The following is a 19,222-nucleotide window of genomic DNA, read 5'->3' as shown; positions in this document are numbered from 1 at the left end:
TGATTAGAAAGAAAATAATATAAATGTATCTTATGTAATGTTTTGATACAGCTCACAGTTTTATATAATATGTAATTACATCCTGGTTGAACCAGTAATTATCTATAGGTTTGCACAGCATGATTATGAGATGTTGAGGTTTTCAGATAATTGCTGCCTCCAAAATAACTTAAATAAATAATCTGGACACAGATATATATTGGATAATGTATATGAATCTGATCCAATACTGTGGGAGCAATCTATTCCTAAAAGTGTATTCATTGGTGAATTTATGCATCTGTATTTAAACGAATTCCACATAATTCATTATTACTGGTATTTTACTTTTAAATGAAACTTGAATTATTACTTCTTTATATTGAAATATTTCTACTGCATCAGAATCAAATAGGGTGCAGCTCAGATAAAAGGGAGCAACTTAGGAGACAAAATAATAGGCTGATATTGGTTTGTTTTTTAAAAGATGATGTGAATAACAAATGTTAGAAGAAAAAAAACCCAAAGCTGGATGCCCTGCAGGGTATGTTCACACTATAAGCTTCACCCTTGCTTCAACAAGTAGCAGTTTCCAGATGACCACGCCTCTCACACCATCATATTAATTCTTAAAAGCTAAAAAAAAAAGAAGTCACATCTGGATCCTGATGATCCTGAGTTGGGCCACTTGTTCCGCAGTGTGAACGTAGCCAGGTGAGACTCTGCCGTGATTCTATGTTGAGGAAGTTAGAAACTTTCGTCTTCGTCCCTTTGGGACATAATGAGCTGCCGACGGGGTCCTGTCAGATGTGGGACATTAGGAAGGGTGTCCGTCACTCCAGAATCCAGTCTCGGTGTGGAGGTACAACGAGGCCCTACTCTGCCCATAAGCCCGCGGATGTCTCTGTGAAGGGCTGGATCGCTGGGCACTGAGTTGAGCCGTACCCCCTGTTCCAGCCCTCCGATGTCCCGGTCCAGACGGGTGTTACTGGTACTGCTGGGGGACTGAGGATCAGCACTGAAATATAAGGTTGAACTGGACTTTGTCGGGCAGAAGTACGGTTCTGGGCTGTCTCCAAACATAGACTTACCCTCGGGGGAGCTCCGCTTGAAATCTGACATCGGCGACTCCAGTGGGCTCTCCATCTCGAGACTGTCGTCTTCTCCAGGTTGCTCCAATGACGTGGGCTCACTGATGGTTTGGAACTCATCTTTGCAGTCCGAGAGTGGTGCCAGGCCTTTCTCCTGCGACACGGAGTTGGAGATGCCCCCACAGCTGCCCCCTGCTGTGAGTGTGTTGCCCCCTTCACCCTTGAAATCCTGCGTGTACTCCTCCATATCCAGAATGGCGGCTGCCCCCCCCGCACCGTATGCCCTATTGATCTTCCCCAGGTCACCCGTCTTCATCGCCAGTCGGATGAGGAGCCAGTGGTGGTGGAAACAAGGGCAGGAGTTGTTCGGTTGGCCACCGCAGGTTCCCGGGTGCTCTAGAAGAGAACCGGCCACACCAGAGAAGGAAAAGCTGCCATGATTTTGAACTGAGGGAGCAGGAAGGCTTTTGTCCCCAAGTGAGAAGGACGACTCTCCCCCTTCTATACATGTGCTGCCCATGTGGTTGCCGTTGGTGCCCTGGCAGATCTCTGTTGACTTCGGGTGGAGGAAGCGATAGTACAGAACAAGAGAGGTAGCGCCTTAAAGGGATGAGAGGGAGATGTGAGAATAAGCATTTTAAATGCTGCACCATTTAAAAAGTAGAGTTTGATAAACTGCTGTTTCAGTGTGCGTCCCTGAGTTCTTTTTTTGGGCACGCCATTTAGAAATCCTTTGGATTTTGCTATGAGGTCGAGGCACCTTAATGCTTTTTGACACCAGTCTATTTATAAGCCGGCGAACATCAAAATATTCAGCTCATCTGCGCCGCCACAAAGGAAGAGCGGAGAGATAAAATGACTCACTGAGAACAAAGCTACAAAGCACAGAGGTGGGAAGGGTCAGATTGTCCCACGATGCCTCACTGAGGAAGTCAGAGGCAGCCAGCAGCAGAGTGGCGTTCTCTACCAGCATAAACTGAGGGAGGAAGACAGGGCACATCAGTCATCTGCAGACAGCTTTTCACCACCATGATGTCAGGGAAACCTATTTACCCATCTGTGGGGTTTCTTAGCATGTAATTCCTGAAAACAGCAGGCACAGAAGTGATGCAGATAGAGAAAGATCAAGCTAGATCAAAACCCGCCTTACTGCGTAAAAACTGGCCATGCGGAAGCGTGAAGGCCCGTCTTTGACGTTGAGAAAGAGGAAGACATGAACGAGCCCCAAGATGGTGTTAAAAGCGCGCCAACACCAGGGACCAGCACAGATGTCTGGCTGCTGGGATATGAGCCAGAATGAAGCTGTGAGCCAGTGGAAGCCTGGAGACGTAGAGATAAAAACGCAGTGACTCGGTACGTCGCAAACTATACAGTGCGCTTGCAAATGTGTCACCTGCTCACCTGCTACTCCACAAACCCACCAGTTAAAAACCCTGGCAAAGAGCATGAGGCAAGCCACCCTCGTGCCCAGCATGCCAGCTCTCCAGACCAGCTGGCACAGCATGGCTGCCGGAGGCATGGCCAAGTGGCCAGGTCGTATCAGACAGCAGGCTCTGTTGTACAGCACCAGGGCCCAGGAAATGGAGAGCAAACAGAGACCACAGGACCATCCCACTGGGAGGGAGAATAAAAAGTGTGAAGCTTTGTGTTCATTAGAGGAAGCGCCTCGAGATGGAGATCAAATTTGACCTGGCGAGATGAGGCCCACGTCTGTTGATACGATGCTGTATGCCTGCAGCAGGCTCTGGGGTAGTGTGAGCACTAGGGCTTCCAGCAGCCAAAGAGCAGCAACATCTGCCTGTTGCATGATGGAAGCCCCGAGTTCTGCCACCGAGTCCTGCCTGTGCAGCACAAACCTCATGCAGTCCCACAATCTGCCGCGAGATGGAGACAAACACACGGAGCAAAGAGGTTTTAAGCACTAACCTGGAAACGTTTCACTGATCATCAGAGCGACCCTTTGAAATATTTTAGAATGGATGTTACCTTTTGAAGAGGCCCAGGTGCAGTATGTGTATGATTGAAAGGTAGCATCGTCTGTCGTCACCGTCGTCCTTGTACCATTTCATACTGAGCAGTTGGACCGCAGTTCCAGGCAGGAAGAGGGCGAGAGTCAGGCCTGCCCATTGTGTCTCCTCATTCCAAAGGTAAAAGCCTATACAGTAGATCACTGGGACATGCATATAAAATATACAGAAGTTATCCAATCATGCAGCACGTGAGTTGAGCAGAGCACTTTAATTGCAATTTTAAAAGAATCTCGTGTAAGCAGCCCTTTAAGAATGAATACCGACATCTCCTAACCACATTTGGCCATAGCTGCCAGGTTCTATTATAATAATAACACCCTCGTTATATTAATGTAAGAAGCATTGTTTTCTGGTGACAGCTGACCCCAGTGTCTTTGCAGCAGCTTGGTATTTTTATCTCCTGCAAACCTGCTGAACCCCATGTCTCACTGTCACCTTGTCCCATTGATTCGACTCATTCCGTGAATTATCTCACCTTGAGGTATTCAGCACAGTTGAAATCTGTATTAGGAATAAGCAGCCGTGGCCTTTATTTAAAGGTGACCTTAAATATATGCAGAATATTAAATATTGCTTAATTGCCACACTAAATAGCGCTCCGTGACCCTGAATGTCCACGGAAGGACCCGGGGGGCCGCTTTACAAATCCTCTGTGGAAAAACAACACTTGGTTTGCGGTTTCAGCGAAAACCCCAGCGCATGCCATCGGCGTGTGCACACGCTGCGCGCTCCATCACGCGTAACGCTCCCGAATTTATGACTGAACACTCCATCTACGCGACATCATCTTGTCCCCTTGCAGCACCGTTATTCAGCCCCCATCGGCGGAGCAGCCCCGCTACCACAGGGATTTCTATGCCCACTCACGAGCGCTCCGTTCGGCCACGATCACCAGCGCCGTCACGCCGAGCAGCGCCGCCTGGCACCAGGCGATCCAACACCGGCTCCGCCGGGCCGCCGACGGCATCCTGCGGGCGGCCGCCCCGACAGCGTTGATCATGCCACGGATCGGTGAGACCGCGAATAACCCGGTGACATTATCGCGGGCATCCTTCTCCCTCCGATCATCCTCTCCATTCTTCTCCTACTGGCTGGATGACGTCACCGCGCGTTTTTAAAGGGGCATCGGTTTACCGTGCGCGGCTCAGCTCCCTCCACATCAGCCGCTGCCCTGCTGTTACCCCTGCAAGTCACGAATGTAGTCCATCATCATTAAGCCCCATAAATCATCATTTTAGATCCGTCTGCATTCCTGTTGTTAGAGGTCAAGGTATCGGGCCCTGCAGGGTTTCTTTATTTTTCAAACTGTCAAAGACGGAGCAAAAAAGTTAACTGTGAGATTTCCCCATTTTTTAATATATAGGCACAGTTCCAAAGCTCTTCTGCTCCTGCTTTACCTACCTTAATTCCATTATTTTGCTTTAAAGGCCAGACTTGTTCATAAATAAATAATGCTCATCAAGCTCATCATACTCGAGCAGCCCAGTAATAATACTGGCCTTATACTGAACCATCACGCACATGAGGTATTTCCAGTGTTGCTGGAATAAATACTTGCTTCAAAATTGAGTTCAAAAGCTTAGACTAATTCCGCCTGTAGTTCCATCTTAACTTCCTGACAGGAGGGACACACGCGCGGCCCGATCAGAGGTTTGCCCTCGCCGATGAAGACGCTCCCTCTTTGTAAACCACAAGTGATTATCACTAAATTGTCTCATTGCGCACTTTCAACAATGTGCCACTTGACACCCTTTTCAATCTGTAATCTGAGGATCAACAGGCCGGTGTAAGAGAGCGCACTTGGCTTTCCTCCACAATCTGCCTTAGCCTTCTTTTTTTAGCAAAGTCTATATAACACGGTGAATAATACATGAAATACATCGCAGATATCCGGTTGCGTTTTAATTTAGCTGAAGTCTCAGTCATCATTAATCAAATCCGTCTAACAATGCCTGAACTTCTGTCCACCAACCACCAGTAAACTATCAAATGTATTATCGCTCCTCTGAAAAGAACGAGAGGCTTCTTTTTCCTGGAGGGGTTGAATTTACTGGTGGTGAGAATCTTAAATCTCATAACAGGATGTTTAATCTGCGTCACGCACTTCCCACATCTCACTACGCGTTTATGTGTTACACAAACAGCAGAGCGCTCCTCTGCATCGTGTCATGGCTCTACTGTAACTGTCACTGTAATGAGGACACAGGCAGAAACAGTCAGACCGTAGAAATAAAGGCAGACATTGTTTATGCATAGTCACATTTGGTTGTGGGTTTTTTTTTTTTTACAAGAGGTTACAAAGAAACAAATCATATATGTTACATGTCCCATTTTAGAATGCAAATAGCATAAATAAAAAATGTATACATTAAATCAATCGAGTGACTGGCCCCTGGCCAGGTGATAAAGTCTGAAATCTTCATGAGACTGTAAAGTAGCTGCAATCTGTGATGGAGATAAGGCTTTGCTTCAAATAGGCCAGTAACAGACAGCTGCTGGGGAGACTTGGTGGGATTAGGTGACTGGATTAGAAAGGCTGTTTTATGGCTCTGACATTTAGCCCGACTCTAATTTGATGCTGCTGGGATGTAGAGGTAAAGGGCCGCCGTGGTGCTGCTGAGAGGCCGAACAGATGCTCCATTTGTTCTCCACCCTCACGCCGCTCTCATTGCCGGAGGTGAGAGTCTCCATTTTCTTTATTAGGTCTGTAACATTCCCATTGAGCGTCTCGGCCTCTGCTGCCATGGCCTCGAGCTGCTCCGCCGCCTCGCTCATGTCAAACCTCTCAATCTCGGCATTGACCCGGTGCTGATCCTCTGGCGAGTGCCTGTAGGTTGCTGAGGGGGTTAGAGGGCAGAAGCCTTGGAGGTGCACCTGGAGGCTACAGTGGTGGATGTACGCGCACGAGCAGTGGGGACACCTGTGAGGTCGGTTTCCAGAGTGAAGGCGTTTGTGAAGCTTGAGATGGACGAACTGCGTGAAGCGGGCAGGACACAGTTTGCACTGGTAAGGCCTCTCACCTGAGTGGAGCCTCTGGTGGGTCTTCAAGTTACTGGTGCTGCTGAATCGTTTATGGCAAACCTGCATCAAAACAGTAAGAAGTCGTATTTTAAAGTTTCATTTGGATGGAAATAAAAACAGAAAAATAAAAACAGAACACTTCCATCCTTCCCCAGGGGCCACTGAGCCCCTTGTGGCTGTTGTGCATCATCTACCTGATGAAGGGGCGGAGAACATTTGGAACAGTAGTCAGATTAACGATACCTTGCATTCGTGAGGCTTTTCCCCCGTGTGGACCAAGTAGTGTTTCTGCAAGTGAGCCAGCTGTGTGAAGTTCTTGTTACAGGTCTGACATTGGAAGGGGCGCTCGCCACTATGCACTCGCAGATGGACCTGGGGAGGAAAGGTCAACGATGAGTAATCAGTTTCGTTTTTGACTTCAACTACCTTCAAAACAGAACTGACCTTGAGGTTGGACAGCTGTCCAAAGACCTTTCCACAGATATTGCAGTCGTATCGGATCTTTCCATTCCGCCTGGTGAGGGGGTAAGCCAGAGTTTGGTGTCCATCTTGTTTGGACTTCCTGAGGTCTGTGACCCCCCCAGTATTGCTCTGAGTGACGGGGGTGAGTTTGGACGGGCAGCAGTCTGAAACAGCGGCCACTCCGACGGGTGGCGAGCGTCCTCCATGCGCGAGAGGCGACGGCGCTCTGCACGGCGTAGTCATGGGTGGAGGGCTGGATGAGGCGGGGGAAGTGAGGTCTGTGGTGGCGTGCCCTAGAGACGGCTGTTTAAAATGTCTGCAGTCATATGAGAGAAGCCTGAGGTAGTTTGACCTTTTGAGCACAAGGCCAGTGTTGTCTCTCTGCTGAATGGTTGGTGAAAATGTGAAGTCCGTTTGTCCACTGGACAGAGGATGGAGGAAAGGTGGGTAGCCATCAAAAGGCAGTAAATGGGATGACAGCGACCAGTGAGGTGCCAGTGCGTCGGTGCAGAACGGATACGAATGAGGTAGAATGCCGTTATAGCCGAGTGAGCAGTAAGGCAACAGATAAGGGGCATGTGGCAGCGCCTCTGGCACGGATGGCAGGTGGCAAGGCTTGGCTACGGCAGGGCTCTGACAGTACTGATAGTGCAAATCAGATGAGACCGGGTAAGTCCGAGCTCTCCTTTGGCTGGCTGGTGCTGGCAGCCCTGCATATCTGGGGTCATAGATGGGTTCCGAGTGAGGCTTAATTGCGTAGACAACGAGGGGGTTTGGGGGGAAAAGAGCTGGGATATTGGTTTGTGACGGGGGACCGTCCAGATGTCTGGGACACATCGTCATGGATTTGGGAGGTTCATTCCTCAGGATTTCAGAAACACTGTGACCTCGTTTTGCCGCTGTCTTCTGTGGAGCTTGGCTGTGTTCTGTTGGACCCACACAAAATGACATTATAAAAGGTTAAAAACGATCACATCCATTGTGAACCATCAGAAAGTATAGCGCAGTTTATCTGTAAGATCCAGTTTTAAGAGCTGAGCAGTTCCATTTTCCACACATGAACATTGATCTACAGATTCACTCATTGAATTCACACATTATGAAACACAAAAAGCACAAACCCTCAGACAAATTCTGATTTTGATTATCAGATCCTATTGGCTTTGATCTTTGGAGGATCAAAGTTCTGGAATCCAGAACATCACCAAAGCCGAATCAGCTCCTTCTTGGCCCACTATCAGTCATGAAAGTTCTATTAAAATCATTCATGACTTTAGTTGCCTTGTAAAAAGCGAGAAACGCAAACTGTCTGTCACCTAACTTCCTTGGAGGTCATTTCAAAGAAATGCTCTATAGAAGTCACCTATATAAAATGATAGATTCTATAGTCATAGATTCTATTTATTTCCATCTACACACAGGTCACAGTGATGTCATCCACGGTGGGCTTTAACAGCACACATTTTTAGGAAGTCACAAGATTCTGAAAGGTGACTCATTGGGAAGTAAATGGGCACAAACAGATGAAAAGCATGTACGGATGCGTGCCATGGCCGTTCAACAAAGATGTGGACAACATCCACCCAGCCCCAGAGGCTCACTCTTGGCAAACATGCGTCCAACACTCAGTGAGATATCAATCTGTCAGCAGGCCGTCTTGTCAGGAAGCTCAAGTAGTCACCAGAGTGCTTCCTACCCTTCTTAAGAGCCGAATAAATGAGGGGAGGCGTGCCAGAACGCTGTCAGCACCTCAGGCAGTCTCCTGTGGGAGCATGTGCGTTAGCGTGCTTGTTATCCCTGGAGTATTTTGGTGAGCGCATGCAGCCTCTCACCTAGCATGCTCGCTCTTTGTGTTTGTGATCGAAAGCCGAACGTTCTGTGTGTCAAAGAACCACCAGCTGTGTTTCAAAGAGATCAAAAAGAGAAACTGAAACACCGCCTCAAGTCCTGAAATTGGTCTCATCTTACCCAGATATAGCAGTAGCCAGAGCCTGTCTGCTTTCAGAACTCTTCGCTCCTCCATTATGTTTCTCTTTAACAATAGAGTCGTGGGTGTGACTGTCTTAAACAGCCACAGAAAGACCTCGTCCGTCAGTCGGCTCTTTTGATTTAGTTGGTAATGAGAGACACGCCTCCAGATGTTGGCTCAATACTTCAACTACTACCTTCAATTGTCCAGAAACATCTATTTGTCTTTAATGCTTGATGAACCTCTACACTTACCGCTGCTATCCACGGAGAGTTGTCCCAGCGGAGGGTAGTTACAGCGCTGGGCCAGTTCCTGGCAGTACCACACCAGAAGCTCCCGTCCTGGGTGAAGCGGTTTGATTGTATAAAAGTAGATCTCCAAACCAATCTGGCAGGCAACGAGGTTCTGCTCCCCGGCAGTACCGGCGGGGTTGACATAACGCATCCAGTTGCTTCGCTGTTCGTTCAAGCCGTCGACGATGTGGTGCAAGCGTCCCTCCACAAAGACCTGACACATCCAGGAAAGCAACAAGGAGGAAGATGCATTAGATGATTGGGACATGTTTCTGACACAGCGATGGGGAAATAACAGATGTTTCTTATGCGGCCAGAAGCCCGTTTTCCCAGAGTCCAAATTTTGAATTTTCCCAGAATGAATAATAGTCATGTCTCACCTTGCAAATATTCTTACATGTTGTATGTCTGCTTACTTTTCCAAGCTTGTTTCACAGCTACAACTCATTTATTTATTTAAATACTTATCTATTTACTTATTTATCTATTCTTTTGTTTTTTTATGCCTAATTTTACAACTTACAACTTTTACAACTGGGTTGTCCTTTGAGTCACAGCGGATTGCTAACAGACTGTCTGTGTTATGGCTGCTGAGTCGATGACTTTAGGGTTGCTGACTATTAACGGGAGATGTCCTCAAGCTGTTGATATGTAACATAACCGTTTGCAGGCATGCAGCCACTTCCTTGCTTAGTCAGTATGAGAGCTGAGATGCTACAGAGGCGCGGACAGGCTTATGGTATATTTACTGGCAGTGATACCGCTATCGAGGGGAGAACTGCTGCGTCACTGAAACCAGCTGTGTCTGACCTCAGAAAGTCACCGTGCAAACACATGTGAAACCATCTGATGTACACTTATTTAAAGACACTCCAACGCTGCTAAGTGGAGTCATACTTTAGCAGGATGTTAGACACTGGCCACAACTCATGCCATGCAGCCGCCACAGCCTTGTTGTCAGATGGAGATACAGGATGTGAAAGGTTTTTAGACATGTAGGGCGACGATTTTCACACAAAAGGAGACAAATCCACATTCACACATTCACTTACCCGCCAGAAGTATTTCCTGTTAGCATCTTTCAGCAGCATTTCATTGGTGTATCTTTCCCCCACCAGAGGACCAAACCGTGTCCCCTTAGGAATCAATTCTCTGCATGTGACTCCAAGGACCTTCCGAACAAGAGGCACACAAAATCAACAAAAAAAATAAACAGTTGCGCTCCTAAAACTGAAGCCTGACCCATCCTGATCCATTTAGAAAACTAATGCTAACGTGAGTTCGCTAATGAAGTAATTATACAGCCCTGGGGAAACCTAGTGGTGATAATTACATAATGTGCAGAAAACAGGATGAGGCTTTTCCCTCACACAGTGAATATTTCATTAAGTTATCTTAAGTGTCTCTACCTTATTAAAATTTCAATACTACTGCTGTTTGGCACCCACAGGTGCGAAACCTACTCCCCTCTACTCAAGCATACACATTGTACAGGAGAGTATAGGGTGTCGTGGACACACCCGGACCAGTCATCCTTAAACTTGTTGTCCGGATCTCATTAAGCAATGCTAATGTGTTCTTTTATCTTGAAGCAATGGTTTATGTAGTTTTATTAGGACAATTTATTGGTTTTCTCACGCTTCACTTCCTTTTTCTGACGCCTTAAGTGCACGTGGTCGTGTGTCACACATTAATGCCGCGTATCCTGCTCTGTGGTATTAACCATACTTCCCACATATGTCATATGTAAATGGTTAATAATCTTACGATTACAGAGACTCAAACTGAACCTCACATACAGAAGTTTACTGCGTCCTTTCCACGACTAAGCCACCAGGTGAATCTTATATCTTGTATTTAACACCTTGACATCCCTTTAAGCATACGCTAGCCTACTTTAAATCACCCTAACTGCTACGCACTCCTGAAGGTTGTTCGAGGCGTTATCCATACGCTCTGCTGTTATTGTGTCCTGGGAATCCTTGGAGACTACTAATCAGAGGGACCCCAGGCTTAGTACTGATGGAATGGCCATTTTCTTGGCCTCAACACCCTGAGCAGAGGGGAGAGGCTGAAATTAGACTTCAGCGTGTGCAGTAGCTCCTGTCTGAGGATTGATAAGTGGATGGAAGGACGTTGGTGTGACGCAAACAAATCAGCATATATTGAGATCCTCTTCAAAAGCTGTCGTAAACCCACTCTTTCTTTTTCTTTCTTCATTTGCAATTTGTACCTCGGCAGATTTGGGACAGTGTCGGAGGGCGAGGTTTCTGGGCAAGGAGCGCTCGGCTCGTGTCTTGCTGGCGTTTTCGGACTCTTCCTCCAGAGGATGATCCTTCACGACGTAAGTGCACTTCTCCTCAAAGTCTGACTCGCTCCATGATGCCGCGTCCACACGTTCTGTCTCCGGTGTCGTGCCTGTGATGATTCCGGAGCTCTGTGGTGGCTTTTCTGGGGTCAGCATGGTGCAATACACGGAGGAGGCCTGTAGAAAAGAATCAATGAATTAGAGTTGCCATGTGAAGAGTATATCGCCTTTATCATTTTAACTTAGGTGGGTAAAGAAAACACACACACACACACACCCACACACACACATACACACACACACACACACGCACACACAAATCAAACAACACCAAAGGAAGTCACATTTTGAATTGTGCTAAAATTGGATTCCAGAGTTCTGGCTGTGACACAAAGGCAGCAGCAACAAGTTGTGGATGTCGAGGAGGACAAAAAGTGGCGGGGAATCCAACTTTCCCATCCGTGTTACTACCGGACAAACAAACTTCAAAGTGGGACTCTGTGCGTGCTGCTCCGTTGCTCCCACATACATCCTGTGACTCTCTAAATCACAGCCTTTGGGCTGTGAGGGAGGTTCCTGTGCATGTCAGGCCCAGAGCAGGACCACTTTCACAAGGAAACCAGGGCTCCCAGAGAATCAACCAAACTTCCTCTAAAGTGCCCACAGCCTGGCTTCAGGCCAGCTCTTCTTTCCTTCTGTCTTCCTTTATTTCTGCTACCCATTAAGTCTCTGAGAAAGGCTGCGCACGGCAGCAGCCGGGATGAAGTGGTTAAACAATGTAATTGTACGGAGGGTAAGAATCATGTGATTAAAAGACAATACTCAAAACTTCCCTTTGCAGACTCATCAGCCAGCCTCTGAGATGTGATAGATAAGATAGATACACTCATGTAAGTTCTCATGTGACTGGGCCCTCCTGCAGCGAAACCAAAACCTGAACCTAATAAAAACTTTGAATGTGAAAGGAGATTGTGTGGGACGCCCGTTCCGAAGAACCCGACACAGGATCGCAAAGACATCTGCCAAGTGATGAAGCGCCAGTTCGCCGGGCTTTTTTACCGAAGCGTGTCACCACAGTTGCCTCAGTATGACTGTGAGCACTCACTTTGAAACCTCTGAAGTCAGTGATGCGGCACAAAACATCTTGTGAAAATCAAGACGTGAGTCAACCACACGAAGCGGCCGTTCACGAGGGGGGGGGGGGGAGAGAGACTTTAAACCAGCTGACTCCAAAGGGAACAGTTTCAAGGTTGAGCCAATCATAAAATGATTGCCAAAATTATTAGTAATAACAAAAAAAGGTATTTAAATGGATATTTGCAAACTTACTGTGAAGCCTTGTGAGGAGCCACACATAAGGCAGCCTGTCAGTGCCCCCCCCCACTTCAAGCCTCAGCCTCCCTGAGCAACTGGTGGTTGATCTCTGACCGTCCTTCTCTCACCCAACCTCAGTATCCTGCGTCTGTGAATGAGTTTTGCGCGACTGATCGCTTGAGTGAGTAACTCTTTCTTTTGCTTCTTGCACGGGAGGAGGGAAGGTGTGAGAGAGCAAGGGGGGGGGAGAGAGAAAGAGAGAGAGAGGTACACTCCCTTTTCCGCTTGTCCTCCCCTCCCCTTCTCCCCTCAGCACCATGACTCCTCCTTGGAGAGTGTTTGTCTGTGCATATGCATGTGTCACGCTCTTACCCTGGGGCGTGAGGCTTTCTCTGAAGGGGCGGTGGGGGTGGGGGTGGGGGTCTACCGGCTGTCACACAGCTATGTCCGGATCTAGCCTTCATTTTCTGACAGGCACCCTCTCCATCTTTAGGTGTACCTGTGTCATGTTGTGATGTCCAGGTCCCATCAAATAGGATATGAGTTCACATGGGTCAGTGTGTGTGTGTGTGTGTGTGTGTGTGTGTGTGTGTGTGTGTGTGTGTGCGTGTGTGTTCAGTTGCTGAATGATGAAGACAGGCCACATGGCTGCAACAAAGACATTTCCCTCACAGTCTTCTTGGCATTGACACTTGTTTGTCCACACAGAATGACGCACAATGTTTATAAGTATGAAGAAAGCTATTGTGTGCCCTTTATTGACACTTAATCAATAACTACGGTAACTTTTGTTCCGCCCGTCCTCAGAAGCAGAACACACTGTGTTTTAACCATTTCTAAAGTAAAAAGAAAACATTTCCTTCACTATTTGATATATCCCCCTATTTGCCACCAAAGAAAATGTATAGGAATATTAAAGCAGGGTGCTTTTATCCTGTGTCTTTCCCTTCTGGAGCCTTTTAACCGGTTGGCCCTTCTGTCCTACTTGGTGGAATTTGTTGTTATTCGTCCTGGGCTGGACTGAAGCCCTTGTTTCATCCGTCTCACACATGTCACCTGTCTCTGCCAGCATCCGTTGTGCTCCCGTTGTTCTTCTCTCTAAAGAAAACATTCGATTTGGAAGGCTGCCAAACCCACAAAGGCTTTTCATCCTCACGCCAGCCACACCTTTGAGATGTGACACACATGCACGATTGTCACTGGCTCTGTTTTCGTGTTAGCTCGTCAGTGACATTCTTTCCCTCGCTGTACTTTCTCCACTTCAAGGAATTCGTCCCACTGCACGCCGAGCGCTGCGTAGACGTTGCCTCTACCGTGTCTGCCGAGTTGTGTCACTCAGACTTTCAGACTTCCTGATCTGCACATCACACCTAACCAAGCTACTAATTAGGGCTGCTGACATGAGCCAACATATCATTTTGAGTGCAGTCCGCTGTGCTGCCTCACTATTTCGCAATGCCCTCAGTCATGTCGTTCATCGCCTTCTACTCAACTCTATTCTTTTCCATCCTCTTCCTCCTCTGTAATGTCTCGCTACCTGAACCTTTACACTCATTTGTGCTGCGTGACTAATTCATATATCAGGCCTGTGGGTGTGTGTCGTGTAACGGCCCGGAATTGTATTCAAAACCTGTGATGTTTTGTAGCGTGGACATAAATGTCAGCGGTTGCATACCCAATATTTGGCGGGACATTCTCAGAATGACAGGACAAGGAGTAGGCGTAACGACGGGCCATAAAAAGCTGCATGCCAACGTGAGCCTCTGACAGGAAGTGGACTGTTTAATGTGCATGACAAAGAGACCCATCGCTGTCAGATGCTGGCAGAGACAGGTGACGTATGAGATCACCGATACCAAGCAAATGAAGAAGCACCTCTGGGTTTTTAGTCAACAGGCCAATCAAAAGCTCCCAGAACAACTAAAACAGTGTAAGACTTTGTCTGATGTACAGATTTGTCAGACATATCTGTTTGTTACGCACATGCAAGGATACCGAACGCCGATACCAAGCGCTTCGCCCATTTTCTTGACTGCGTGGTCAAACAGGCCGCTGTCCTGTCCCAGTGCAAACTTGAGCTGTCACAGTTAAGATATTAATGCTTAACTTCCTCCGGCATAACAGATTCTTGCAGATGAAGCAGAGTTGAGGCCAGAGCACCACCGGATTCAGACCCTAAACGGGTTCTTTCTTCACAGGGGGCTGCTGACATACTGACACCATTAGCAATGTGCAAAGATGCGCCAGTTAAACACAGTCCTCTCTATTATCAATGTTAAGTGGAAATACGTTATTCCTGGGAGTCAGAAGACAGAGTCACCAGTAGCGAACACAGACTGACCAGATTGCCTGTAGCTACTCTGTAATAGCAACACTTGTAATAAGCCCTGTAATTTACCAGCCTGGGGTTATTTCTCATTGCAGGGCCACCTCCTCTCCTGTCACCAGGCGAGAGGACAATGGTCTCTGAGTGAGCCCATTTTATAAGCTATATCGCAGCAGGGACGTCCGACACAGCCTCCACCTGTACCTCTCTCCATGTTTTATGGCTGACTCAAGGAGACATCTCACATTCTGTCAACCGCGTCACCGCCGCCCTCTTAAAACGGTGTTGCTCGCTAGTTGTCCTGCTGCTTATCTGAATCCGAAGTTACGATCTGATAACCTGCCCGTCTACATGTCTGTTTCAGGTTCCACAGTGACTATCTGCATTGTACAGCAGAGATACTGGACTTGACTCTGCTTGTGGTTGAAACAAAAAGAAAGAAAACAGGCCGCTCCGGTCTTCTGACAGCATCATTGAGTTGAGATTTGCTTATTTGACACAATTGGAGGAATATGAGGTCAAAGAATGTCTTTTAAGTTGAGAACAAACATGCGATTTGTCTTTCTTCAGGCTTTTCTCTCTTGTTTTCAATTTTAAGGGTAAATAGGAACAAATGTCCGCCACCTATTAGCACTCAACCGGTGGAAGATCTCCCGTTGACAGGCCTGCGGTTATTATCGTGGATCCGGGACTAGAAGGAATGCTCCCGCAGATGTCTGCAAATACAGAGGAAAACCACCCACGTAGGTAAGGAGCATGATTACTGTAGGACCCAGACTCCGAGGGCGTCAAACCCCTGGGTGAAAGATGCCGTCTGAGGTGAGTGGACGCCATACGTAGGCTTTGATATAGACCAGGAGGCACAAATAAACAACCTATGGATTCTGAGGTGATCACTGTCCTGTTATGTGCAATATGCAAGTGGCTTTGGAACACTAATGGAACGGGCAGCTGTTCAGAAGCTCTAATCAGTCTGAGAACTGGACCCAGATATCATCATACCCTTAAAAGCCAAACATCCTCGCTAGTGATTTGCTGTTGACAGAAATGTTTCCCGTTTCCCACACTTGCGTTTATAGTTGTGCCGGACCCATCCCTCAGGCGTCCCGTTCCATTACTAAAGCTTCAGGGACTTTGTTATGTTTCAGTGTTTCTTTTCTTAACACTAAATATGCTTTTGATAAATGAATAATATTCAAGACAATAATTGGCTAAAGTTGTCCAATATCATGAGTGAGTAAAGTGACACACCTGTCACACACACACACAAATACACACACATGTATATATATATATACCTAACATGCACATACATTCTAAATGACAATGGACATGTTGTATTTTCTGTATGAATTAATATAATGTGACTGTTTAAATGCAGCCTACATGAGTATTTATGTGGGGATTCTCTCTGACTCCGTGACAGACTGACAGTGAGGCCACAGCCGACGTCGAGCCATGAACGTACACTGCCCTACGGGGCTTCAGGGGTTCTATAGAGCAGTTGTCAGAGTTATATATGAAGTAGCCGCTAACGCTCCCACTGTTTGGTTAATCTTCTGAACAAACAGAGAGGAGCAGTCGGTGTCTACTCCCTGAGGGCCTGAAAGTAGGCAACATCCTCAGATCCCCTTTAGGAGTGGATTTAAAAAAAAACACCCAAAGCAGGCACATCGGGAGCTGTACATTTGTGAGTGAGGGAATAATTCAACAATTCAACTTTTCCTGTTTGCTGCAATGCCACTGATGCTGTTTGATGTCACCGATGTGATCGTGGACAACTTTATTATCTATCATCTATTTGTAATACCTGAGCAAACATCACCATCATTTTCATTGTGACCTGTATGAACCCTGTTTCAATATTTGGCCCTAACCCCCCCCCCAAAAAAACACCACTTCCTGCCAGTTCGGTCTAACAGATGTAACAATGCAGCGCTGGATGTAGCGCGCCAAACTTTTCTCTTCCGAAACATGCGTTTGCAGACGCACATTCGCGGCCCCAGCCAACAAACCTTGGGCAGCACAATGGGAGCACAGCGCGCGTCAAGCGCTCAGGAATGGCGTCTGCCAGGGCGATCGTCGCGCAGTGACAACATCGGTGACATCACCAGGTGCCGCGCTGTCTGACACTCTTGCTCTGACACACATTCGCTCCATTAAAAAACCAGTCATACAGCACTGTCCTCCACCTGTCTCCAGCGTTACCTGCCCCAGTCATTACAAAGGTCCCTCATCCCCACTGTAAGTGCACATGTCAACAGTGCGATTACAGGGCACGCACGAATATTTGTTTTGCATTTAAAAGGGTAACCTCCTTCTGCATGCAGAAGCGATGCCTTCATTTTCTCGCCCTGCCGCTCCCGAGTGGTTTTAACTCTTGGACTCGGAGAACAAAGCCGGTGATGTTCAAAGACAAAGAAAAGGAGAAGAGACTCGCCAAGGACACACATTTGTCCTTGTTCTCCCCGCTAATGACAAGGAGCGTCTGGTGCGTCTGAGCCCGCCGCTCTGGTCAACAGAGATTTTTACACGAGGAATCACAAACTCCAACTTAAGTGCTCTCTGCTTTGTTGTCCCACTTAGCTCACTCCAGTCTCAGCAATTAAGACAAGAAAGTGTCTCCAGATGTCTGTGGTCAGGGTGTCTGCGAGACAGTTGACGGGAGTGCACAGACAAGTATGACAAGGGGGGAAACTGTTACAAAAGAAATGTAACTTGCTTGAGCAGACAGTTTGCCTTACAGCAGATTTCCATGCACCTCCTGGCATAAAAATACCACAGAGCATGCACCGGCAACCCAAGGCGTCCTGTGTCCTGAGCGTTGCGCCTTTGAGTCCTCGCCTCTTTCACCAAGGGAGCTTTAGGTAACTGGAGTGCTCATTAATTTCCTTTTCAACATGATCAGTACAAACAGTGACCAACATCCGTTCTCCTCGGGGTGACTGAATTAGCCTCATTGACTAGTGTTTTATCCGCTGTGAAGACTCCAGGCGTGCGTGTTTAAGTAGATACTGACAGAAGCTTATTAGACGTGACACCGCCGATGGACCACGTTAGGCTTGTTTGCACAGTTCAAATAAAAGCTCGTGCTTGCTCTTTTGTCGGAGATGAACGCCTTCAACTCAGCATTAACAGGACGGCGTCAACGGTGACAAACACATTATGCATTTCTGTCTTCCGTGCGTGTTTAACAACCCCCCCCACCCCACCCCACCCCCCCCCACACACACACACGCACACACCACCCACCACCCCCCCAACTTGAGCCTCAATAACATCCTGTTGTCTTGGGACATCTGAGAGGCCAGGCTGGACTGACCCTCCACCACATCACACACCGGAGGGGGACAGGACAGGGACTATTATCCCAGCCCGGGTAATGACAGCGGAATCAGAGAAACAGGCAGGAAACTGCGTCCTGTCATCTCTGTACTTAAGAGCGCCTTTATTATTGCCTGCGCATTGTTCGGTGGCGCTGAGATCCCGGCGGACAGCTGTTATTAAGGACGGTGCAAAGAACGGGCTTTGAGGCTGCTTTTTTAACGACCCGGCAGCGTCTCGGAATCGCCCCTATTTTTACTTCTTGAGAGTTGAAATGTTGGTTCTGGTCACGTAGACTGGAAGGATTTCTATAAAATTACATTTACCTTTTTGTGTTTATGATGCCCCTGCCCTGATGGGTGAGGACAATCTGATTGGTTGATGGTGAGACCAAAGACAAACCTTTGGTTAATTACGTCTCTCTCTTAATTGTGTCTCTCCATGTGACTGATGCAGCATTAAATGTTTCGTGCCGTCAGAACCCCCGACGGCGACAAAGGTGATACAAGGCCCTTTGTGAGGGTTCAGTGTGCTCAAGGGCACCTCGGCGTTGCTCTGAAGGTGTTCTGGCACCAGGCCTTGAACCGAGAACCCTCGGCTTCTCAGCCCTCAAGACTCACCTACCACCGCCCTGCATATGTGTGATATAGTATGGAGTAGTATAGTATGGAAACACTCTCTTTAACAGGAAGAAACCTTGAACAGGACCGGGCTCATATGGAGGGACCCTCCAGGTGATGGTTGTCATCCCTGATGGTGGTGCTGCAGGAACATTATGGGATACTGTTGGATATGTCCCTGATGAAATGTATGCACTCTAGATAAACTTTATTTTTTATTTTTTTTAAAACAACTTAAAATTCAACAATCAATTTGGATGTATGAAAAGAAAAAAAACCCCTAAAAACACAGAAGAAGGATGAGAAGAAGAGTTTGTCTAATGAAAGCTGATCACATATAGCATCAGGTGAAAGCTAATGCAGAAAGTCAATTCAGAAAGCAATTTTTCTATGCTATTTATGCTTGTTTTAGCAAATAATCAGCCATGAGCTTCATGAATGGGTTAACCCCATGGTAACCCCACACAGCAGGTGGTCATCCTCCT

At 47.3% G+C, this 19,222-nt stretch overlaps 2 protein-coding genes and 1 long non-coding RNA gene across 10 annotated transcripts; 1 reads left to right on the top strand and 2 right to left on the bottom strand.

Annotated features, from left to right (window-relative positions):
* Positions 1–241: 241 nt before the first annotated feature.
* Positions 242–5,206, bottom strand: xkr5a (XK related 5a). Of its 3 annotated transcripts, XM_029849087.1 has the most exons (8): positions 3,968–5,206; positions 3,057–3,240; positions 2,760–2,944; positions 2,472–2,684; positions 2,221–2,390; positions 1,935–2,046; positions 1,071–1,670; positions 817–984 (listed from the first exon to the last, which is right to left on the bottom strand). In XM_029849087.1, exons 1-8 carry the CDS (start codon positions 4,098–4,100, stop codon positions 965–967), a joined length of 1,617 nt encoding a protein of 538 aa, XP_029704947.1. In that variant the 5' UTR covers positions 4,101–5,206; the 3' UTR covers positions 817–964.
* LOC115253043 (uncharacterized) lies at positions 3,978–17,992 on the top strand. Of its 5 annotated transcripts, none has more exons than XR_003891364.1 (5): positions 3,978–4,111; positions 11,087–11,189; positions 15,158–17,284; positions 17,380–17,472; positions 17,543–17,992. It is a non-coding gene; the product is annotated as an uncharacterized lncRNA (long non-coding RNA). The 5 variants fall into 5 exon arrangements; XR_003891362.1 differs by having other exon boundaries at positions 17,540–17,992; XR_003891363.1 differs by having other exon boundaries at positions 15,158–17,037; positions 17,124–17,992.
* Positions 5,331–12,632, bottom strand: LOC101074732 (PR domain zinc finger protein 1-like). 2 transcript variants are annotated; one of them, XM_011612267.2, is made up of 8 exons: positions 12,483–12,632; positions 11,079–11,330; positions 9,898–10,017; positions 8,807–9,059; positions 6,566–7,509; positions 6,365–6,493; positions 6,121–6,181; positions 5,795–6,020 (listed from the first exon to the last, which is right to left on the bottom strand). In XM_011612267.2, exons 1-8 carry the CDS (start codon positions 12,507–12,509, stop codon positions 5,947–5,949), a joined length of 1,860 nt encoding a protein of 619 aa, XP_011610569.2. In that variant the 5' UTR covers positions 12,510–12,632; the 3' UTR covers positions 5,795–5,946. The 2 variants fall into 2 exon arrangements, with proteins under 2 accessions (XP_003971943.3, XP_011610569.2); XM_003971894.3 differs by having other exon boundaries at positions 5,331–6,181.
* Positions 17,993–19,222: the final 1,230 nt, after the last annotated feature.

This window comes from Takifugu rubripes, chromosome 16, assembly GCF_901000725.2.
Source record: "Takifugu rubripes chromosome 16, fTakRub1.2, whole genome shotgun sequence".
In the NCBI taxonomy this organism is placed as follows: Eukaryota; Metazoa; Chordata; class Actinopteri; order Tetraodontiformes; family Tetraodontidae; genus Takifugu; species Takifugu rubripes.
Note: the sequence above shows the minus strand (reverse complement) of the source record. Positions and strands in the feature narration are given on the sequence as shown.

Bases quoted from the DNA above. Each gene is read 5' to 3' on its own strand.
- LOC101074732 (XM_003971894.3), bottom strand. From the start codon at position 12,509: ATGTGTGGCTCCTCACAAGGCTTCACA. The intron at 11,331-12,482 runs GTAAGTTTGCAA...TCTTTTCTACAG, and splicing joins GCTCCTCACAAGGCTTCACA to GCCTCCTCCGTGTATTGCAC. The intron at 9,060-9,897 runs GTAAGTGAATGT...TGGATGTGTCAG, and splicing joins ACAGGAAATACTTCTGGCGG to GTCTTTGTGGAGGGACGCTT.
- xkr5a (XM_029849086.1), bottom strand. From the start codon at position 4,100: ATGATCAACGCTGTCGGGGCGGCCGCCCGCAGGATGCCGTCGGCGGCC. The intron at 2,391-2,471 runs GTGAGCAGGTGA...CTACGTCTCCAG, and splicing joins GTGGGTTTGTGGAGTAGCAG to GCTTCCACTGGCTCACAGCT. The intron at 1,671-1,934 runs GTGAGTCATTTT...CATCCCTTTAAG, and splicing joins GCTTTGTAGCTTTGTTCTCA to GCGCTACCTCTCTTGTTCTG.